The sequence below is a fragment of the Macrosteles quadrilineatus genome, unplaced genomic scaffold (assembly GCF_028750875.1).
Source record: "Macrosteles quadrilineatus isolate MER2022 unplaced genomic scaffold, UCM_ALF_1.0 Scaffold_7__1_contigs__length_78375512, whole genome shotgun sequence".
Taxonomy (NCBI): domain Eukaryota; kingdom Metazoa; phylum Arthropoda; class Insecta; order Hemiptera; family Cicadellidae; genus Macrosteles; species Macrosteles quadrilineatus.
The window spans coordinates 11,752,133-11,771,503 of NW_026542600.1; the positions used below are offsets into that span (position 1 = coordinate 11,752,133).

The 19,371-nt window shown below is 33.1% G+C and overlaps 1 protein-coding gene across 3 annotated transcripts in view; it reads left to right on the forward strand.

Annotated features, from left to right (window-relative positions):
* LOC128998583 (uncharacterized) overlaps positions 1-19,371 on the forward strand; it is a 44,956-nt gene that overhangs the window by 14,340 nt on the left and 11,245 nt on the right. For all 3 annotated transcript variants that reach the window (XM_054424784.1, XM_054424785.1, XM_054424786.1), the window contains 3 exons: positions 13,761-13,922; positions 17,159-17,309; positions 17,640-17,865. In XM_054424784.1, coding sequence (XP_054280759.1) covers positions 13,761-13,922; positions 17,159-17,309; positions 17,640-17,865 — 539 coding nt within the window. The remainder of the gene's footprint in view (positions 1-13,760; positions 13,923-17,158; positions 17,310-17,639; positions 17,866-19,371) is intronic.

Consider the following 19,371-nt stretch of genomic DNA (forward strand, 5'->3'; position numbering starts at 1 on the left):
AGTTCACAAAAAATTCGTTGAACTCACTTGGTGTTAGGCTGGTCAACTGTAAAGGTTTTGTTGGAACCACTTCTCTCTTTATAACCGTCCAAGCTGCAGAACAAGGATTTTGTACAGATTCAATGAATTTAACATTACTCTCAAATCTGGCAAGCTTAAGGCTTTCTTGGTATTCATTTTTGACTCGCAGATATCTTGCTTTAGCTTCAGGAGTTTTGGATACCTTGTACATATCATAGGTTAAAAGTTTCCACTTTCTTAAGGTTAGTAAAGTGGGATTGTCTGTATAGGGCTGGATGGAGTTTTTTAGATTCTTACGGGGCCGGAGGTTTTTTTTTTTGGGAAACCACTCGTTAACCAACATTAGAAAAGTATTTAAAAACTTGTTAAATTTTTGGTTAGCATTACCACCTTGAAGTAGAACATACCAGTCTATGTTAAAGAGATCACCCACAAAGCTATGTATTTTACTTACAGGAAAGGGCCTATACAACTTAGATATAGTACCATGCTTCGAGACGTTTCCATCTGCCTGCTTATCCCTTATGCTAAACTTAATTGCTTCATGGTCTGCAATGGCATAGCTAAGGACCTCTGCATTAAAACAGTCATTACATAAATCGGTTGCTACATTGTCCAGGCAGGAAGTGCCCCGAGTAGGCTCCCACACAGAACAAAAAAGGTCAAGGGACCTTAAAAGGTTTAAAAAATCTTCGGAAAGTCTGTTTCTTACCAAGATGTTCACATTGAAGTCGCCACCTATGACGACACTGTTCGCAGATCTTCTCTTACTTAAAGAGAGGACTAACCTTTCAAGGCTATGTAAAAACTTGTCGGGATCACCGTCAGGCGACCTATAAATGCCAATGAAAATAATACTGCAACTATGCAAATGAACGCAAACATATTCATGATGCAGTGATTGAGTTCATTATGTTAGGTGTCCCAAAAAGAGCAACCCCACCGTGTTTCAGATAAATTCTGCAATAGGCTGAAATAAGGCAGAAGCCACTTATGTTTGTACACTTTATAAGTTCATCGGAATGCCAATGTTCTGAGAGACAAAGCAGTTTATAATCATTAAGAACGTTACTAAACGTTATAGAAACGTTATTAACAAGTTATTTTTACATGTATGCCTATTATGTAAGTTACAATTTTACATGAATAAAATATTTGTGATACGATACAAAATAATAAAACTCAACTATGTTGAAATTGATTTTATTAAATTTGTTTAACATATTGTCTTTTTCAATGTAACGTAAATACTAACAAGCATAGCCACAAGTGCTACGGGGGAATTCAGTTAACTTCAAAATCGAGTATTATTATTACATGCCATAATAATGATGTAAAGAATGTGTCTTGCTAGTAACTTAAAGAAGATCAGATTTAAATTGGCAAAACTTATATTTTGTTCGCTTAGAGGTAACACTAAAACAAGGTCGTATAACAAGTTTTTTTTAATTGGGCAAAAATGCAATTCTTAAAGATAAAAAACACGTTTTCCGCCGCCAGTTTGAAACAGCTTGACTGATATGGCTAATATCTGGTTAATTTATGAGTAACATTATAACGAGGTTTCATGCTAAATTTCATAATATTCGAACTAAAAAAACATAGTTTATATTTTAATTACCATGTTTTAAATTAATTTAATTATTTATTAATATGGACAATTATTATCTGAAATTCTAGAAGTTGCCCGAAGGTACTTTGTAAGTACCCGCTGTTTTCTGCATATAAATACTACCAAAATGAAATATCAACTATAAAAAAAGTAATAGAACAAAACAAGGTTCAAAGAAAATTCCCTGTTTGGTTGCCGGACTATTCCTAATATACAAATCAACAAATTACAAAAAAATATTTTTTATTGATTGATGATCTATACCTCAAACTCTTTGAAACCCAATAATCAATATGTTCCATGAAAGCCAGTACGTTACCGACTGTTTTCATATGAGAACAAAAAACATAACATAATAATCACTAAAGATATAGAGCTTTGATGAGACTTTTTTATAATTAAAATTACTCTTTTTGGGGGGGTCCATAACTAGCTTATTAATCATCCTAAGATTTTAATTATAATAAGCGTAAATGAAAGCCGATGGTTTATCGAACATTTTGATACCAAAAACAGTAGAAAAGAACTACAGAATATTCTTAGGAAGAATTATATAACTTATTTTCATTTATTAGATACCCCTCTTTGTCATAAAAAAATAAATAAATGTTATTTTTTACGCTTTGTTGTGACGTTATCCTTGATCCAACAAAGATCCCTATAGGTGCATTGGATGCACAATTAATTTCAAAATATACAACTTTTGTAACATGTTCATGGCCTTTTTTCAGAGATTTTAGTACAAAGTTGAAAAAAGTAGGGATAGAACATATTTTTTATCTAAATTATGAACTTTAAAAAGAAATACTGGCTTTAAAACACACAATATATAGTTAAAATATGATATTTTCCTGCATAGAATTTCACTGTGAGTATTTTAAAAGTGTTTGCACTGCCGTAGGTAGCATGGTATTTTCATAACATAGTTTTAAGTAAAATCTTACACTGTAAATTACGTTTTCCGCCATTTTCCAAGATGGCGGCTATTAATTGTCCAAGGGTACCAAAAAAGTACCCGGTGGTCTTATGGTCTACATACCCTAAATAACTCAAAACAACAATAAAAAAAACTTAATAGAACAAAACCAGGTTCTATTAGGGACAAAATCCTCATTTGGCTGCCGGACTATATTGCATAGCAATATTAGTGGTTTGGTTTTAAAAATATTTGGTATAAAAATAATTGTACCTTGTTATACATACAAGAAATCAGCCTTTAGTTTGAGTAATTTCGGTAGAGTGCATCCTGTTAAAAAATACTACAAGCATTTTCAATCGTGGAAAAAAATAGAGTTTAATATCTGCAAACTTATCTGTTTATAAAGACAGAGAAAGACAGCGTTATTAATCCCCTACAAAATCTTTTAATCAGTACTAATAGAACCGATTAAATACGTAATACTGTTTACAAATAATTTAAGAACAAAATATTTCTACCCTAAGCTGACTGAAATAGTGTTCGATCACTAAAGAGTATAACAACCAATTGATAATTTATAGAAGGTCGCATAGCTTTATATAGGAATATAAATAAATACTGCTGTATGTAACTTTTTCGCTACACTACTGTGAAATGACCTGTAATTCATGTAATTCATCATTACATTGTTTTCTACGGAAAAATAATGTTTACTATGCGAAAGTAATGTTTTTTTTTTATTTTGCCAACGTAAACGAACAAAGATTTGTTATTGTTTTGTCAACTGTTTTAATTTTCAACAACCAAAGTAAAATACGAGTATTAACTTTAAATTGAAGGTATTACCTAAAAAAAGCTATGAGTTTTGTAATGTTTCTATCTTCAATAAAGAAATATTCAATGTCTGTTTTAATTAAGAAAATAATTAGTCTTTGTAGTGTAGCGAAAAGTAAAGTTCACAACACGAGTGAAAGTGGGTCTATACAAGTAGAGGCAATAGGGCAAAGAGCCATCACTTTAGGCACGTTTTCCCCATAAGAATAACATGGGGATCATTTTTTGGCCACCAAAACCAAAAACTCTGATCTTTGCCTAAATATCCCTATATAATTGTCGAACCTTATTTCTTACTTATTCCCCATAAATATATTTGATATTAAGCTAAAAAAGCTATTTCTTATATTTATTGACCCTTACAAGTGTAAATTTAGAGTAGTGGTGAACCCAGAATATGACCCCACTTTCGGCGTTTTAGAGGCACTTTTAGGGCACTTTTTATAGGGGAAAAATGAGAAAAAAATGGAAGAGTTTTTTTTGGCCACTTTTTTTAAAGACCCAGCTCTCGACCTATACACCCCTATATAAATTGTCTACTTTTTTAATACTGAAAAACATGTCTGGAAATGGTGAGCTTTTTTTAGCCACTAATTCCAAAAATCCTGCTCTCGACCAATACAAGCCTATATTAATGTTCAATACCATTGTACAACTACATTACTATTTCAAACCCACATCCATTCGCATGTATATTCACAAAATCATCAACTTAACAGTGCGAGGTTTGTACGCGAAATCGGCTCATGGCATGCTCCCGGTCATGCTCCCGACCTATGGTCAGGCTTCTCGCTCCCGACTCATGGTCAGTTTTCTCGTCTCTAGTGGTAGCTCTTGATTAAGCCTTGGGTGGGTGACCTCCTGTTGAAGTAATTTCTAGTTAAATTGTTTAAATTTTTTAAATTTCTAGCTAAAAATTTTGAAAATTTCACAATTTCTGGTTAAAATTTTTTTAAATTTTCGAAAAATCTATAAATAGAAGTGACATTCGGGTGATATTTCATTCTGGACCATGAGGCCCACCTGTCAACACTGCTCCGTGTTGCTCTCCACCAAAAGTAACCTCATTCGCCACTACAAGGTAATTCATCAAATGAAGGTGAAACTGTGTAAAGTTTGCAATTTAATCTGTGATAATAACGCGGCTTTAAAATCACATATATTACAAAATCACAAGACTTGTAATTTCTGTAAAACGAATGTTGTTGGACATTTTAAAAGACACGCCAATTCTTGTATCAAATGTCCATATACAATGATTAAATTTGTCGGTGAATCGATTAGAGCTGACCTTAAAAATACTCTTCAGTCTTGTCCTCTGCCGATAAAATGGACTTTAGTAAGGAGAATCAAATTTATAAAATATTCAATGGACCAAAATGGACAATTAGTCAATGAAAAAGAATGTATTGCAGATTTTAGAAGCCTTACTACCTTAACTATTGAGAAGAGAGATTTAAAGCCTCAAATTGAAAATGCACTTTTAAAGATTGACGCTTCCATGCACAAATATCAAGCGGAAGGTAGTGGATGGATATATGACCATACTAAATATTGGCAGTTACATGTTTACAAGTATAAGCCCCTAACTCCAAAGTCATATATACCTACACCAGAGAGTATTAAATCGAAACATGCAGTTTTAAATATAAAAAATGATGATAATAAATGCTTTCTTTGGTCGGTATTAGCAGCTTTATATCCAAGGAACTCTAATGAAAATGCTAATAGAGTCTCCAATTATGTACCACATGAAAGTCAGCTGAATATGTCAAACATAAAGTATCCTGTGAAATTAGCTGATATAGATAAATTTGAAAAACAAAATAATATAAGTGTTAATGTATTTGGGGTTGAAGATGATACATGTATATATCCATTAAAAACAACTAAACTGAATAGTAATACTCATGTAGATTTATTATTATTACAAGAAGGTCGTAAATCACATTATTGTTTAATTCGTGATTTTAATAGGTTAATGCTGCGGTCTACAAAACACGACCATAAGAAGCATTTTTGTAAGCTGTGTTTACAACATTTTTACACTAATGATAAATTGGAGCGTCATATAACATATTGTAAAAACTTTGATGCCCAACGAGTGGAAATGTCTAAACAAGATACATTACAATTTAAAAACTATAAATATCAACTTAAAGCCCCATTTGTGATTTATGCAGATTTTGAATGTTTTATAAACTCAAACAATCATACTCCATCTGGATTTGCATTTGTTGTAGTGAGAGATTCTAAGATTATTTCTGAAGAGTTATACAGTGGCGAAAATGTTATGGACGTGTTTTTCAAAAGGTTGTTTGAGACTTATGACTTCATTAAAAGTCAAATGGCGATATATATTCCTCTTGTAATGACTCCTGAACAAGAGGCATCTTTCCAAAACTCAACGCATTGTCACATTTGTGAAAAGCCCCTATATTTTGATAGGGTACGTGATCATTGTCATTCATCTGGCCGATACCGTGGAGCTGCCCATAATGATTGTAATTTAAACTATAAAATAACAAAGAAAATACCAGTATTCTTCCATAACTTGAAAAATTATGATGGACATTTAATAATGCAACACTTGGGAAAGTTTAATCGTAAATTAAATTGCATAGCCAAGGATATGGAAAAGTACATTTCATTTTCAGTTGATGATTTAGTATTTTTGGATTCCTATAACTTTCTGCCCCTTCCATTATACAAATTAGCTTCAAATTTAAATACATTTAGATTCATAGACAATCCACTACTACAACGTAAAGGCGTATTTCCCTATGAATACATGACGGGACCAGATAAGTTTGCAGAGTCTCTACCTCCAATTGAAAAATTTTACAGTACTCTAACTAAAGAACATATCTCTCCCATTGAATATGAACATGCTAAAAATGTCTGGACCCATTTTAATATAAATAATTTACAAGAATATCATGATTTATATCTTAAAACAGATGTATTGCTACTGGCTGATGTCTTTGAGACTTTTAGAGACCTGTGTTTAAAGGATTACAAACTTGACCCCGTACATATGTATTCACTTCCAGGACTAACATGGGAAGCCTGTCTTAGAATGACTGGTATAAAATTACAATTATTTCAAGATATTGACATGCATTTGTTCATAGAAAGTGCGATTAGAGGAGGAGTCAGTATGATTTCCACACGTTACGCTAAAGCCAATAATAGATATATGGGTGAACACTATGACCCCAATCAAGAGAGTGTGTATTTAATATATTTAGACTGTAACTCACTATACTCTACAGCAATGTGTGAGACACTACCCGTGGATGGATTTCGTTGGACGAATGAGATAGACTACAAAAACAATCAAAATGATGAGTTTGGATACATTTTAGAAGTTGATTTAAAATACGATAAAAGCTTACATGATTTACATAATGACTATCCATTAGCACCAGAGAAAATGAATGGCAAATTAATACCTAATTTAAATGACAAAACTAAATATATTTTACATTACAAAGCATTACAAAAATATGAGGAATTAGGTTTGATTGCTACAAAATACCACAGAATTTTAAAATTTAGACAATCAAAATGGCTTGCACCCTATATTAATTTTAATATTGAAAAACGCAAATGTGCTAAAAATGATTTTGAAAAAGACTTTTACAAATTGTTAAATAATAGTCTCTTTGGTCGAACAATTATGAATCAACGAAAGTTTCGTGACATTTATCTCAAGGATGAGTCACTATTAACAAAATATGTCACTAATCCAAGGTTTGACTGTAGCAAAAAGTTCGATAACAATTTACATGCTATACATTTAAATAAATTAGTTGTAAAGTTTAATAAGCCGATATATTTGGGAATGACCATTTTGGATATCAGTAAAGTAATAATGTATGATTTCCACTATAATTATATGTCAAAATTTAAGAACAAAAGATTTCTTATGACAGATACAGATTCTTTAATGTATTCTATAGTTACAGAGGACTTTTACAAGGAAATAGAATGTGACTTGCACTTTTTTGATACCTCTGGATATAGTAAAGACCATTTCTTATACTCTGATAAAAATAAAAAAGTCACAGGCAAGTTCAAAGACGAATTAGATGGTCATATTATGTATGAATATTGTGGTTTAAGACCAAAACTATATTCTTATATTCCTCTAAAATGGTTATATGAAGAAGACAAGCAAGCTTTAGAGGTGAAGAAAGCTAAAGGAGCTGATGGTGCTACAGTTAAACATCTCCTTAGACATCAACATTATTTGAACTGTCTTGCAACTGGGCAAGATTACTATGAGAATGTGACAAGAATTAAATCTACAAATCATCATCTTCAAACCTTAACCATGAACAAGAAAGTACTATCGTTTGACGATGACAAGAGGTTTATTCTAGAAGATGGCATCAATACTCTTGCGCTTGGTCACTATAAAATTGATCAAACATAGCCAGGACTGCCAAGACATAGAACCCAGGATTAATTGTATATATAAACCTGTAGAATATAGAATAATGAATAAATGTAAATGTTAAAACTTCAGTCTTTTATTTATTTACCCTTACCACCCTTTTAGTCGTTATAAAATTGATCAAAAATAAATCAATATCTATATTATATACAGCTATATTTCGTTTTATCCCTGCATTGGTGACAGCGATTGTTTTAAATTGGTCAAATGACAAGTCATTACCAACATGATTGTTATACGTGTTTTAAATTTAAATCGCTCTGTTTGGATATTATTCGGAAATTTATGTTATCATGATACAATCACAGTTCAGTCTCAATTGCACTTATCAATCAACCTGCAAATCAATTGGTTGCAGTCAGTTTTCCAACTCTTTATTTACTGATGTTACATTTAATTTTTTTAATTAAAAAGGAAAATTCTATCAAATGTTCGTCGTCCATTTTTGTTGATTATATACAAACACTCACGTTGTCATCAAGCAGGTGTTTAAGAAATCCAAAAATATCGTTGAAAAGAAACCAGCTGTTGTGTTTGACAACATAAAAGTCGATTCACACATAACACATCACAGTTCAATCACATCAGTCACGACACAGTGTATACAACAACTGACTGTGACTGTGATGTGAATTTCTGTGTACTTCTTCACACAAATTTTACACAAATTTCACACAATTTTCACACATTTCACACAAATATCATGATATTTGTGTGAAATGTGTGAAAATTGTGTGAAATTTGTGTAAAATTTGTGTGAAGAAGTACACAGAAATTCACATCACAGTCACAGTCAGTTGTTGTATACACTGTGTCGTGACTGATGTGATTGAACTGTGATGTGTTATGTGTGAATCGACTTTTATGTTGTCAAACACAACAGCTGGTTTCTTTTCAACGATATTTTTGGATTTCTTAAACACCTGCTTGATGACAACGTGAGTGTTTGTATATAATCAACAAAAATGGACGACGAACATTTGATAGAATTTTCCTTTTTAATTAAAAAAATTAAATGTAACATCAGTAAATAAAGAGTTGGAAAACTGACTGCAACCAATTGATTTGCAGGTTGATTGATAAGTGCAATTGAGACTGAACTGTGATTGTATCATGATAACATAAATTTCCGAATAATATCCAAACAGAGCGATTTAAATTTAAAACACGTATAACAATCATGTTGGTAATGACTTGTCATTTGACCAATTTAAAACAATCGCTGTCACCAATGCAGGGATAAAACGAAATATAGCTGTATATAATATAGATATTGATTTATTTTTGATCAATTTTATAACGACTAAAAGGGTGGTAAGGGTAAATAAATAAAAGACTGAAGTTTTAACATTTACATTTATTCATTATTCTATATTCTACAGGTTTATATATACAATTAATCCTGGGTTCTATGTCTTGGCAGTCCTGGCTATGTTTGATCAATTTTATAGTGACCAAGCGCAAGAGTATTGATGCCATCTTCTAGAATAAACCTCTTGTCATCGTCAAACGATAGTACTTTCTTGTTCATGGTTAAGGTTTGAAGATGATGATTTGTAGATTTAATTCTTGTCACATTCTCATAGTAATCTTGCCCAGTTGCAAGACAGTTCAAATAATGTTGATGTCTAAGGAGATGTTTAACTGTAGCACCATCAGCTCCTTTAGCTTTCTTCACCTCTAAAGCTTGCTTGTCTTCTTCATATAACCATTTTAGAGGAATATAAGAATATAGTTTTGGTCTTAAACCACAATATTCATACATAATATGACCATCTAATTCGTCTTTGAACTTGCCTGTGACTTTTTTATTTTTATCAGAGTATAAGAAATGGTCTTTACTATATCCAGAGGTATCAAAAAAGTGCAAGTCACATTCTATTTCCTTGTAAAAGTCCTCTGTAACTATAGAATACATTAAAGAATCTGTATCTGTCATAAGAAATCTTTTGTTCTTAAATTTTGACATATAATTATAGTGGAAATCATACATTATTACTTTACTAATATCCAAAATGGTCATTCCCAAATATATCGGCTTATTAAACTTTACAACTAATTTATTTAAATGTATAGCATGTAAATTGTTATCGAACTTTTTGCTACAGTCAAACCTTGGATTAGTGACATATTTTGTTAATAGTGACTCATCCTTGAGATATATATCACGAAACTTGCGTTGGTTCATAATTGTTCGACCAAAGAGACTATTATTTAACAATTTGTAAAAGTCTTTTTCAAAATCATTTTTAGCACATTTGCGTTTTTCAATATTAAAATTAATATAGGGTGCAAGCCATTTTGATTGTCTAAATTTTAAAATTCTATAGTATTTTGTAGCAACCAAACCTAATTCCTCATATTTTTGTAATGCTTTATAATGTAAAATATATTTAGTTTTGTCATTTAAATTAGGTATTAATTTGCCATTCATTTTCTCAGGTGCTAATGGATAGTCATTATGTAAATCATGTAAGCTTTTATCGTATTTTAAATCAACTTCTAAGATATATCCAAACTCATCATTTTGATTGTTTTTGTAGTCTATCTCATTCGTCCAACGAAATCCATCCACGGGTAGTGTCTCACACATAGCTGTGGAGTATAGCGAGTTACAATCTAAATATATTAAATACACACTTTCTTGATTGGGATCATAATGTTTGCCCATATATCTACTATTGGCTTTAGCGTAACGTGTAGAAATCATACTGACTCCTCCTCTGATTGCACTTTCTATGAACAAATGCATGTCAATATCTTGAAATAATTGTAATTTTATACCAGTCATTCTAAGACAAGCTTCCCATGTTAGTCCTGGAAGTGAATACATATGTACGGGGTCAAGTTTGTAATCCTTTAAACACAGGTCTCTAAATGTCTCAAACACATCAGCCAGTAGCAATACATCTGTTTTAAGATATAAATCATGATATTCTTGTAAATTATGTATATTAAAATGGGTCCAGACATTTTTAGCATGTTCATATTCAATGGGAGAGATATGTTCTTTAGTTAGAGTACTGTAAAATTTTTCAATTGGAGGTAGAGACTCTGCAAACTTATCTGGTCCCGTCATGTATTCATAGGGAAATACACCTTTACGTTGTAGTAGTGGATTGTCTATGAATCTAAATGTATTTAAATTGGAAGCTAATTTGTATAATGGAAGGGGCAGAAAGTTATAGGAATCCAAAAATACTAAATCATCAACTGAAAATGAAATGTACTTTTCCATATCCTTGGCTATGCAATTTAATTTACGATTAAACTTTCCCAAGTGTTGCATTATTAAATGTCCATCATAATTTTTCAAGTTATGGAAGAATACTGGTATTTTCTTTGTTATTTTATAGTTTAAATTACAATCATTATGGGCAGCTCCACGGTATCGGCCAGATGAATGACAATGATCACGTACCCTATCAAAATATAGGGGCTTTTCACAAATGTGACAATGCGTTGAGTTTTGGAAAGATGCCTCTTGTTCAGGAGTCATTACAAGAGGAATATATATCGCCATTTGACTTTTAATGAAGTCATAAGTCTCAAACAACCTTTTGAAAAACACGTCCATAACATTTTCGCCACTGTATAACTCTTCAGAAATAATCTTAGAATCTCTCACTACAACAAATGCAAATCCAGATGGAGTATGATTGTTTGAGTTTATAAAACATTCAAAATCTGCATAAATCACAAATGGGGCTTTAAGTTGATATTTATAGTTTTTAAATTGTAATGTATCTTGTTTAGACATTTCCACTCGTTGGGCATCAAAGTTTTTACAATATGTTATATGACGCTCCAATTTATCATTAGTGTAAAAATGTTGTAAACACAGCTTACAAAAATGCTTCTTATGGTCGTGTTTTGTAGACCGCAGCATTAACCTATTAAAATCACGAATTAAACAATAATGTGATTTACGACCTTCTTGTAATAATAATAAATCTACATGAGTATTACTATTCAGTTTAGTTGTTTTTAATGGATATATACATGTATCATCTTCAACCCCAAATACATTAACACTTATATTATTTTGTTTTTCAAATTTATCTATATCAGCTAATTTCACAGGATACTTTATGTTTGACATATTCAGCTGACTTTCATGTGGTACATAATTGGAGACTCTATTAGCATTTTCATTAGAGTTCCTTGGATATAAAGCTGCTAATACCGACCAAAGAAAGCATTTATTATCATCATTTTTTATATTTAAAACTGCATGTTTCGATTTAATACTCTCTGGTGTAGGTATATATGACTTTGGAGTTAGGGGCTTATACTTGTAAACATGTAACTGCCAATATTTAGTATGGTCATATATCCATCCACTACCTTCCGCTTGATATTTGTGCATGGAAGCGTCAATCTTTAAAAGTGCATTTTCAATTTGAGGCTTTAAATCTCTCTTCTCAATAGTTAAGGTAGTAAGGCTTCTAAAATCTGCAATACATTCTTTTTCATTGACTAATTGTCCATTTTGATCCATTGAATATTTTATAAATTTGATTCTCCTTACTAAAGTCCATTTTATCGGCAGAGGACAAGACTGAAGAGTATTTTTAAGGTCAGCTCTAATCGATTCACCGACAAATTTAATCATTGTATATGGACATTTGATACAAGAATTGGCGTGTCTTTTAAAATGTCCAACAACATTCGTTTTACAGAAATTACAAGTCTTGTGATTTTGTAATATATGTGATTTTAAAGCCGCGTTATTATCACAGATTAAATTGCAAACTTTACACAGTTTCACCTTCATTTGATGAATTACCTTGTAGTGGCGAATGAGGTTACTTTTGGTGGAGAGCGACACGGAGCAGTGTTGACAGGTGGGCCTCATGGTCCAGAATGAAATATCACCCGAATGTCACTTCTATTTATAGATTTTTCGAAAATTTAAAAAAATTTTAACCAGAAATTGTGAAATTTTCAAAATTTTTAGCTAGAAATTAAAAAAATTTAAACAATTTAACTAGAAATTACTTCAACAGGAGGTCACCCACCCAAGGCTTAATCAAGAGCTACCACTAGAGACGAGAAAACTGACCATGAGTCGGGAGCGAGAAGCCTGACCATAGGTCGGGAGCATGACCGGGAGCATGCCATGAGCCGATTTCGCGTACAAACCTCGCACTGTTAAGTTGATGATTTTGTGAATATACATGCGAATGGATGTGGGTTTGAAATAGTAATGTAGTTGTACAATGGTATTGAACATTAATATAGGCTTGTATTGGTCGAGAGCAGGATTTTTGGAATTAGTGGCTAAAAAAAGCTCACCATTTCCAGACATGTTTTTCAGTATTAAAAAAGTAGACAATTTATATAGGGGTGTATAGGTCGAGAGCTGGGTCTTTAAAAAAAGTGGCCAAAAAAAGCTCTTCCATTTTTTTCTCATTTTTCCCCTATAAAAAGTGCCCTAAAAGTGCCTCTAAAACGCCGAAAGTGGGGTCATATTCTGGGTTCACCACTACTCTAAATTTACACTTGTAAGGGTCAATAAATATAAGAAATAGCTTTTTTAGCTTAATATCAAATATATTTATGGGGAATAAGTAAGAAATAAGGTTCGACAATTATATAGGGATATTTAGGCAAAGATCAGAGTTTTTGGTTTTGGTGGCCAAAAAATGATCCCCATGTTATTCTTATGGGGAAAACGTGCCTAAAGTGATGGCTCTTTGCCCTATTGCCTCTACTTATACATATTCTCGACCATTTAAAATACTCGATAAATCTCGCACTTTTAACATGGTCTCAAATATCTAATGACTCACTTTCTACTCTTGTTATGAAATATACTATTTTACATTGCATGACTTTTACAAGCTTATCCTAGTGCTTTATTTATAGGGTGGGATTTGTAGTTCTAATGTGAAACTTGATCTTTACACGTTTCTATGATATTATTTCCTCGAGAATTCAGCAAGAAAATTTTTATTTTCGACATTGCGCTTTTGATGCTGGATGTGAAAATTAAACCAGGAGAATTCATTATGCCAGTCTGTCATGGATTTTTAGATGGTTCAAACTACATAAAAGACAAGAATTTGTTTGTAAGTACAGTAGAAATTAAGGTATACAGTATTTGATACTATCAACCAATTGATAAATCATTCTTTATTGTGACAAGTAATAAAACACCATTGCAATGTAAACTCTGGGCTTCTTCCTGTGCACGATGAGTTCTCACTGGCTGCATAGCATAGATGATCATGCAGATTGTAGTCACATTAAAATTAATCATACTTCTTAATCTGTTTTAGGAATTATTACATCTATTTAAGGAAATTTTACTTATAGCAGGAACGGTACAAGCTTTGATACGTCAAAATTATAGCCAGTTTTAAATATTTATTTTAGCTTTTATACAGGGGTAAACCAAAATACTTATTTTGGTCAAGCCATCAGCAATACTTTGTCATCAAAGAGTCCCTCCTATTTTCTTCACACAGTCCTTACCGTAAAAATATAATCTTTAAGGCCAGGGACACACTTACCGGCGAAACCGCCGGACGCCGGATCCGGAGAAAGTTGAGATACACAGGAAGGCATGGGGAAGGCCATACTTCTCCGGTTCGGCGAAACCGCCGGTCGGGCGGGAAAATGCTCCGGCGAAACCACCGGATATTCTCTACTTCGCCGGACCGCCGGATCGGTGGTTTCGCCGGCCCAGCGGGTAGCGGGGCATTGTGCTTTATGGAGATGAACACACATACCGGCGAAACAGCCGGAACTGCCCCTGCCCCCACTCCTCAGTCGTGGTTCAACCCTCTAGGGTGGTGGTTGTTTTTTATTTTAACGCAGTGTCCAAGTGGTGTATTTAGTTTTGTTTTGCTATTTAGTTAATTTAGTTTTTATTTTTAGTCTGTTTAGTTTTAGCGAATTTCCCTATAGGGAAGTAGCTATTACCGTAGGTGGCACGGCAAGACCTAGACCCGGGACCGATTTACTTTTTCATTTTGATGTCCCCAGAGGCCAAAAACACAATTCGTTAAAATTTTTATATATGTATATATATATATATACGGTATATATATATATATACATACGTCCGTGAACGCGATAACTTGAGTAATTTTTGTCCGATTTTGATGACATTTGGTTTAAAGGTGTAAAGCGGGATAAACTTAAATGAGTTTGCGAACCAGCACGATCGGACCATGAGAACGGGGCTTAACGGGGGGTTTTATGGGGTAAAAATTGGTTTTTCTCACTTTTGACCCTCAAAACACAAAATTTCCCGATTTCTCTTTAGACCTTTTTAAAGAGCTTAAAAAAAACAAATAATTTAGTATATAAAAGTATTTTTGTTCGATTATTAGTAACGGAGAAAATAAAAAAAAATGTAAATTTAAAATTCCCATGTTATTCTTATGGAGAATATTGTCAAATGTTGTAGTTTGCTTGTTTATGGATATATTTTTATCAAACTTGGCAAATTTATTTATTTTGTACTAAGCTATCAATATTTTACTCAAAAACACACTTTATTAGTTTCCTTGTAGCAGCAAACCTAGGTACTCGTTAAACCTAATGTTATTAAAATAGATTTAACTGAAAATCAATTCAGACAAATGGAAATTCGCTTAGTCGGCAGGTTTGCTGCGGCGGGGGTATTCTATATCATCATGGTCGATGTTGATATGGATTTTGTTCCGTATTCAAGCATCTACGCAACCTAGGTGAATCCAGACTTCATTCATATTTTGTTCTGACCCTTGCCCTGTCACGTGATGTCTGGCAATTCCCCCCATTCCCCATGTACTCTTCAACCCGGCATCATGTTCTCGCCATTTTCCCTAGTTTTTTATTATAATATTCCCCTACTCTATTTGTGGCATATAAATTGAACTTATACTATCGTATGTTTATCTTATGTATTTATTTGTGACACACCTAACAAAAAAGTGAACTGTGAAAAGTTAAAAACTGTATTCAAACTGTTCTTGGTGCGACTACCGGTCGCGTACGCGAAAGCTGGCCAGCAAACATCAAGTGCGTCAACGGTCTACTAGACATCACTTCAGTAAAAAGGAAGGTACCAATTCATATTTCTTCCTATTTAAAAGTTTATTTTTTTGTGCTCACAGTGTGTCTCTAAAACTGATCTTAATATAATATATCTCACTCCTTTTTTATACAGTCCACCATATCGAAGTTTACCCCCCAGATTTATTTATTAGTTTGGTTCATGAGAAACCAGATCTTTGGGATGGATGTTTGGAGATTTACAAAGACAAAAACAAAACGAGGAACAGCTGGAGGCAAATTTGTGCTGCATCTCTTGTGGATAAATACAGTGTCTCATGTACGTGTCTTGTCCTTGTATTTACACTCTAATCTTCGATAATAACTCGTCAAATGAGGGTAAAGACATTCGAAAATAATTAAAAAACTGGTTTTCGTCAATCCTCAACTGTAAAAATAGAGTATAAAATGCTCCACGGAGCTGTCTGTTCTCCAGAATCGGATGAACCCAAATACTTCGGCGGTGTTTTTTCTTCCTTCTGTGGTGGATCAAACACAGCACGGCCAACTTTTGAGGTCTTGACAACACCGTTCCTAAGACACAACTGATTCAGAGTTCATTGCACTCTATTTATTGTCGCCGGCTCCGGCAAAACAGTTTTCGCCGGGACAAGTGTGTTCTGACCCTCAACCTCTGGCGATTCCACCGGATCCGGCGTCCGGCGATTTCGCCGGTAAGTGTGTCCCAACTGTTGATAAAACATCATTTTATAGTGTTTATCCTTTAAAACTTCATACTAATGGACTTAAGGTATTTTTTTTTTTGCTACACTAAACCTTGTATTCATTTAAGCATTTTATCGAATAATACAGGGTATCCATAAAATAACTGAAAAATGTTAAAGGCAAATACTGATTCAAAATAAGAGACTATGTTTAATGTATTATATATGTGTTTAAAGCTAAACTTCTCAAGTTTTATTGGAAACTTAGTAGAACTCGATATGAGCACCATTAGTGGCCCGGCATAAATCTAAGCGAAATTTGACCTCTTCTCAGGTTTTGGTTAGTACTTCAGGGCATGTTGCACCAACACATGCTATTATTCTCTGTCGGAAGTGATTCAGATCCCAAATCCGCATCGAGTTTCAATGATTTGATGTACCCACATGCATATTGACAGCTTAATTTCATACTTGATGGAATTCCTGTAATATAAAAAATCTATAACTGAACATTTATTTTAGTAGTTTGATATTTTGACATACATGTACCCGTGAATCGTTTTTGATAACACTTATGTTTGAAAAGTTTCTCGCAGGTTGTAGGTTGGGGAAAGAAGGAGAACAAGATGAGTAGTGAAACCCTTCTGTACAACGATGTTACTCCGGTCCCGTCTTACGAGTGCAATCAGCGAGCTCCTTCTGTTTTCCCAATGTTCGACAAGTTCTGTGCTATCAAAAACAGTTCAGGTGATTTAAGATTAACACATTTTTAGGTAAAAGGCTCTCAAATAAACACTAATTCTGCACATTCACAACTGCCTGTTTAAATCATGGTGGAATTTCGACTGAATGGATGGATTTAGAGGGATGGCGGATAACTGAGAACAAGTTCAGCAAGATTTCAGGAGCGGCAACTCAAATTCTATGATTCAAACACAACCCGTAGCTAGTCCTTCAATGATTGTGGCTACAATATGGGAAGCATTTTGACATGACCAGGCAACTAAACAATGGTTACTTTTCAGCATGAAAATTAAGTTTATAATTATCATGCTTCAAACTCTGGATATGTTTCAGAGTTCTCAATTAATCAACCAGGCGATAGTGGTGGGGGAGTTACGGCTGTCTACGAAGGACTTCACTATCTCTTTGGCTTGGTCAGCTTAAAATTTGAAAAGACAACATACTTCTCCAATATCACATGGCCCTTTAACATGATATGGATGGAAGGCGAAGTAAAAAAGCATCACCCAAGCTTTACGTGGGTTGAACATGAATTTTTAGACAATCCTGATCAACCAAGGTAAGTAAAGGTTTTTATTTACTAAATTTGTGATTCATGATACATTCATTATTTTTAAATTGACAGTTTCATAAAGTAAAGATATTCATTCTTCTGAGTCATTTCCCAAAATATTTAGAAAAATGTTGTGCCACAACAGTAATTTTAAAAGATAAACATTATATTATATTAAAATTGAATTCAACGACTGTTGATTAGCGATATAAATAAAAGTAGGTTTTAAAGAGCTTGCGTGATTTTAAAATGATGGATTGTTTATACATTTACAGAGTGTTCAGCTTCCACTAGGAAAAACTTTGCCAGATTATTCAGGAGGTCAAAACAAACAAAAAATTCAAAAACACTTCCTGTACTATCTCGAACTTTTTTTGTCTGTCGTCTGTTTGGGGTTTCAAGATAATCTATACTTATTTAATACGCAAGCAGGTTTTTTGTGACAATTACTCCGAAACAGTAGTTCAGTAAAACCGATTGACATGTTTTTGAAGTCATTGGAAAGAGCGTAACGTGAGGTTGTGCAGGAAAGTTTCTTTTTAGGGAAAAAATTAGAGAGTGAGGCCAAGGGCCCTTTAAAGTTTCGAATTTCTCCATAAGATTAACATGGGAAACAAACATTGTTATGAAACTCCAGCTGTTTTCAGAAATTAAAAGTGAAAAGAAGAATAAATGTGTATTGTAAACAATCAATGTGTAAAAAGCAAACAGAGAGACCTTTTTACACAAAGGTACGGTGAATAGATATGTATATCTTTGACAAATAAATAATTTGATTCGTAGTTTGTTTAGTTATATTACATTAAGGTTTTTTTTAGCTTTTTAGGGACATATACACTACATGCCACTAGTCCATATATAAAGCCCAAAGTACCCATGAACATTTGAGAAAACTAAATTTGACACCCCCATAAACCATATTTTTAAAATGTTCGTCAATGCGAGAAACCTTGCGCAAAGCTACATTATTTCATAAATTGCCTTTTAACGTAATTCCTTTCTAAAGGGAACTTTCCACATACCTAATGTTAAAAGTACGTCAGCTGTACTTATTTGTATGTTATTATTTCAATTTATTACCTTATTAAAATCCGGTATGGTTATTTGTTTGTATTACTGTACTCTGTTTTGCTTATTCCAGCTTAACTTAACCAATCAATCTATACTTATTTAATACGCAAGCAGGATTTTTGTGACAATTACTCCTCTGAAACTACTGAACCGATTGACATGTTTTTGGTGTCATTGGAAAGAGCGTAACGTGAAGTTGTGCAGGAAACTTTCTTTTTAGGGAAATAATGAGAGAGTGAGGCCCTGGGTTCCTTTAAAGTTTTGTATCCATAAGATTAACATGGGAAACAAACATTGTATTGAAACTTCAGCTGTTGTCAGAAATTAAATATTAAAAATCGGTCTCCATGGAAGCATAAGAAAATTCACAATGTTTACATTTGCTTTGACATAAACAACCAGAACGGTCAAATACCTATTTCACAATTTCAGACAGCTGAT